General features: G+C 26.9%; 1 protein-coding gene across 1 annotated transcript; it reads left to right on the forward strand.

Annotated features, from left to right (window-relative positions):
* The first annotated feature begins 3798 nt into the window (after window positions 1-3798).
* On the forward strand, window positions 3799-4895 carry LOC126909435 (uncharacterized). Its single transcript, XM_050691857.1, has 3 exons — window positions 3799-3853; window positions 3930-4840; window positions 4884-4895. Exons 1-3 carry the CDS (start codon window positions 3799-3801, stop codon window positions 4893-4895), a joined length of 978 nt encoding a protein of 325 aa, XP_050547814.1.
* The last annotated feature ends 67 nt before the right edge of the window (window positions 4896-4962 follow it).

Raw genomic sequence — 4962 nt, forward strand, 5'->3', positions numbered from 1 at the left:
GTCAACTTTGTTTTTTTAAATGGTAACACATATTTTTAATTTAATAAAATGTTTGAGTTTTTAATTCAATAATAAATGGCATTTGAATTTTTAATAAAACTTAATTTGTTTATTAGATATAAACATTTAAAGTTTCAAATTTTTGAGTTAATATATAGGTATAATACACTAGGGATTACAAATACAGGTTGCTAATTGATTTTTTATGACATCGATATTAGCAGGTACACAGCATTGTTATTATCAATGATAGTAAGGTACATTGTTGTGAGTTTATAAATACACTAACTGATAATACAAAAAGTATATCTATTGATAGTCATAATTGATAATAAACAATCCGTGACTGTGATAGCAATATCATAAAAATCCAATTAGCTATCTGTATTTGTAATTCCTTGTGTATTATACCTATATATTAACTCAAAAATTTTAAACTTTAAATGTTTATATCTAATAAGCTAATAAAATTATATTAAAAATTCAAATGCTATTTACTATAAAATTAAAAACTCGAACATTTTATTAAATTAAAAATATGTGTTACCATTTAAAAAAACAAAGTTGACCCCCTTCCAAGGCATAAAGGATGAACTTAAAAAGTATTACATAGTTAATAATTCAAGAATAATGTGTAACTAAAGATAATAATAAAAAAAAAATTTTAATTATTATTATTGTGTAAGTAATTGAGTGGGTTATGATAAAAAAATCATTCTGTAGATGATAAATAAAATTAACGCCGTCGGCACATTTAATATAGAATTGTAATGAAATATTTACAAAATGTAATTATATTTGATACATATAATTTTTTTTTTATCAAGCATATTCATATTTAAATATTGTATATCTATGTAAATGTTTATGAGACACATAATATTAATTAGAATTATTTTAATATAATAATGGTTAGAATTAAAATTTGCCAATGTTTTCAGCTCCCTTATTCAATAATATGATATATTTATATATATATATCAATGTATACTTACCATATAAATCACATTTAAAACGAAAATTCCACTTTTCATAAAAAATTTCTAAAAAAAATAATATTAATAGATTTAAACATTTGTAACTTTTCATTAAATATTATTTAAATTTTATTGTGTAGTTAATTTCATAATCTTTTCTATTGCATAGGATGCTACACGTTATTCTTCATGTAAAGTTTTTTATCTTATCATGAGTACATAAAAAATATTAAATTTTAAATTATTATTTTGAAAATATAGTAAAATTTAAATTATTAAAATTATGAAAAATAAAATGAAAGTTTGACGGTTGTTTACTGAGGTATTTACAAGGGATGTATTCAAAATTAATTTTTTTAAGTATGCTAGAAAAAATTGTTTGCAAAAAGTAAATTTAAAAAATAGGCTATAAAAAAAATATTAATATTATATACCTAAATTAATTAGCAAAAATAATAAATAAAGAACGAAAAAAAGAATAGCTAAAAAAAATAACTAATTTTATAATTAATATAATTTCAGTAAAATATTCATTGAATATTCTCATATATTTAAATTATTTAATTATATAAAAGAATAAATAATTGATAAATAACTAACCATAAATATAACTAACATAATAGTTTGTTATACTGTTAAATATAAAATTAAATTTAAAAAATTGGATAAATTGTGATCAAAAAATGGATTCAATTAAGTTCCTTATCATTTAACTAGAGTTAAACTATACAACGTCAAAACACAGTATCTGATATTAGCTCGATGCGAAGCTGAGAAGGTATTGGTTTTACTATGATGTGTTTTTTTTTTTTGTGTCTGTTACCACTTTTTCTTAGCTATACGTCAAAAGATCACAAACCGTATCTAGTCGAAGACATTACCCTTAAAAATTGAAAAAGTATCCCTCTTTCCCCGTAAATGGGGGAAATCACCAAAAAAATTACAAATTTAAAAATCGCTCATTTTCGAAAATTTTTAATTTTTTTTTAATAAAAACTGCCGTAACTTTTTCAAAAATGAACATATCAATATAATTTTTTTTTTTATAGATGCTTGATGACTTTACCTATCATTTGATATATTTTTTTTGTAAATTTGACACTTTATCTGCCCACAGGGGGGATTTAAAATGACAACTTTTTCACAAAAAATTAACTTTTGAAAATGTTCTGGAAGGTCTGACACTTTTATATATATCTTAGATTAAAGCTAATGTAATTTACTTTAGTATTAAAAAAAAAATTTGACCTCTGGACTTGTCTTCATGGTGAAAATGCCTACTATATGCTATTTTTGTGTTAAAATTCTCGATTTTATATTTAAAATTTTTAACTTTATAATGATATAATTTATTAAAAAATGTATGGATCAATACAATTTTTTTATGAGAAGTAGTATTTATATACATCTTTCATCGATATACTGTTTTTTTAAATCGGACTATTTCCCTTAATACAGGGGGGGGGTTCAAAACATAAAAATGCATATAGAAAGGAGAACTTATTCAACTTAACTTTTGAAAGCGTTCCGGAAAGTTTGACACTTTTATATATATCTTAAATTAAAGTTAATGTAATATACTTTATCATGGAAAAATAAAATTTCGGACTTTATTTTATCTTCATGGTGAAAATGCCTACTGTATGCTATTTTCGTGTGAAAATTCTCGATTTTATATTTTACATTTTTTACTTTAAAATGCTATAACTTTTTAAAAAATGTATGGATCAATACAATTTTTTTATGAGAAGTAGTTTTTATATACATCATCCATTCGATATACTTTATCTTAAATAGGATATTAATAAGGAAATAGCAGATCCTGTAGCTTTTGGAATAATCCACCAATTTTTTTAAATTAAACACTATCTAAAAATTTGCATCGAAGCGTTTTTTTTCTTTTAGTAATTTTAATCACTGTCAGATATCATTATACTTGATCCAACTATGCCACGTCAACACTGTGCTGGGTTTTTTTTTTTAAATTATACTGGACAGTAAATTTTGTCAGGTATATGACCATTCAGTTCTGTTTTTTATTGTGTTGTAACTTCTAAAATAATTATGCTATTATTACAGAATAATTATGAAAATTCAGCAAGTTTTACTTCAATAACTATAATATAGTCTTTTTATGTATACAAAAGTCAATTTTTATAAGAATGTTGGTTATTGTGGTATAACGTTGTATAGAATAGTTGTCATAGATAAGTCTTGATTTTTATGATAAATTAATAGACTTATATATCATTACATAGATAAATGAGTCTATAAACAGTACTGTTATGATAATGTAAATAGAAATTTTTTTCTTTAATTGTACGAATAATTAAATACGTGCAATTTCATTGCCGATATACTAGCACAATTTCAAAAAACATATTATTAATGATCATAATTTAGCATTTTTATCACACATTTATGCGCAGAAAACATATCTTAATGATATATCTGTGCATGTGTATAAAAAAAAATTGCTGACAGAACGGTTGAAATTTTAAAACAGTAACGGGCAAGTTAGTAAACACGACCCAACAAATAATACCCACTCAAATTAACTTATTAATTATTCATGATACAAAATAATACAATTAATAGTGATGTAAAATTATCGTAAAATACTTTTTCTAGAATATTATTGGGAATGTTCTTGAGAAAATTCTCTAAAGACAGATATTGTTTTATCATATTTTATATTATTATAAAATAATCTTGAATTTACATACAAATATACAATTTGTCAGTTCCAAAATAACATATTAGCGTCAGATAGTTCGTTCATACGTGTAATAACTCAAAAAGATAGAGTAATGTGAATAAAATGAATGGTTGGGTTACTACTTTTGTTATTATTCAAGGTATGAATACGACGTTCTGTAAGAAAGGTTGTTCTCACCGCGGTTTTGGGTCAAGTTGGGTTTGAGTTGAAGAAATGGGCGACTAATTGTTCAGTTTTAAGTAACCAGATTCCTAAAGAAGATAGAGCTCTCGGAGCCACCGAGTTTGCAGAAGAGGTTCCTGGACTGTTGAAGGTCCTTGGAATGGTATGGAATCCGGTAAAAGATGAATTTTCTTATATTACCAAGCTGTCTGAAAATATCATGACAAAACGTGGAGTTCTTTCGTCAGTCGTTCGACTATTTGACCCGTTGGGTTTTCTCGCCCCCAGTATTTTTTTGGCGAAATCAATTATGCAGCTGTTGTGGAAGGAGAAATGTGGCTGGGACGATGCTCTACCAGCGGAGATTCAACGTCAATGGTTATCCTTTGTCAGTCAATTACCGTCTTTTTCAGATGTCAAAATTCCTCGTTCAATTATTGCACCACCTAATGCCCGTGTCCAACTACTTGGTTTTAGTGATGCGTCATTGAAAGGTTATGCGGCTCTTGCCTACCTACGTGTGGTGGACGATGATAGTATTGTGCATGTATATTTTCTTGGAGGTAAGACGAAATTAGCTCCTATAAAGTCTATGTCAGTCCCACGGCTTGAGTTATGTGCAGCTGCATTATTGGCTCGTTGGCTGGCTAGATGGAAGACAATTTTGAGTGATCGGTTTGTAATCAAGGAAATATTTGCTTGGACTGATTCTACTATAGTTCTCTCTTGGTTAACAACGCCTCAAGTTAAATTTAAAATTTTTGTCACAAACCGAATTGGACAAGTCCGGTCCTTAGTACCTGAATGTATTTGGTTATATGTGCCGACTCAGATGAACCCAGCAGATTGTGCATCCCGTGGAATGTTGCCCTCTGAGTTAGTATTTTGTTCTTTGTATTGGCAGGGTCCCGAGTTTTTAAGATGTCCGTCAGCTCAATGGGAATGTACTTTTCCTTGTATTAATGTTGCAGAATTACCAGAAGTAGTTCAGAGTACCACTGTGGTGTTAGTTGCACAATCAGAAGAGGAGTGGTTAGTTCAGTGGTCATCTTATACTCAATCTATTCGTAGGATGGCTTGGATTTTGCGATTTTACAAACGTTG

The sequence above is a fragment of the Daktulosphaira vitifoliae genome, unplaced genomic scaffold, assembly GCF_025091365.1.
Source record: "Daktulosphaira vitifoliae isolate Bord-2020 unplaced genomic scaffold, ASM2509136v1 Scaffold_383, whole genome shotgun sequence".
Lineage (NCBI taxonomy): Eukaryota > Metazoa > Arthropoda > Insecta > Hemiptera > Phylloxeridae > Daktulosphaira > Daktulosphaira vitifoliae.

What these genes read in the sequence shown, in the direction of transcription:
- LOC126909435 (XM_050691857.1), top strand. Translation starts at nt 3,799, where the DNA reads ATGAATGGTTGGGTTACTACTTTTGTTATTATTCAAGGTATGAATACG. An exon ending in AGGTATGAATACGACGTTCT is followed by an intron (nt 3,854 to 3,929) that starts GTAAGAAAGGTT and finishes CTAATTGTTCAG; the next exon opens with TTTTAAGTAACCAGATTCCT.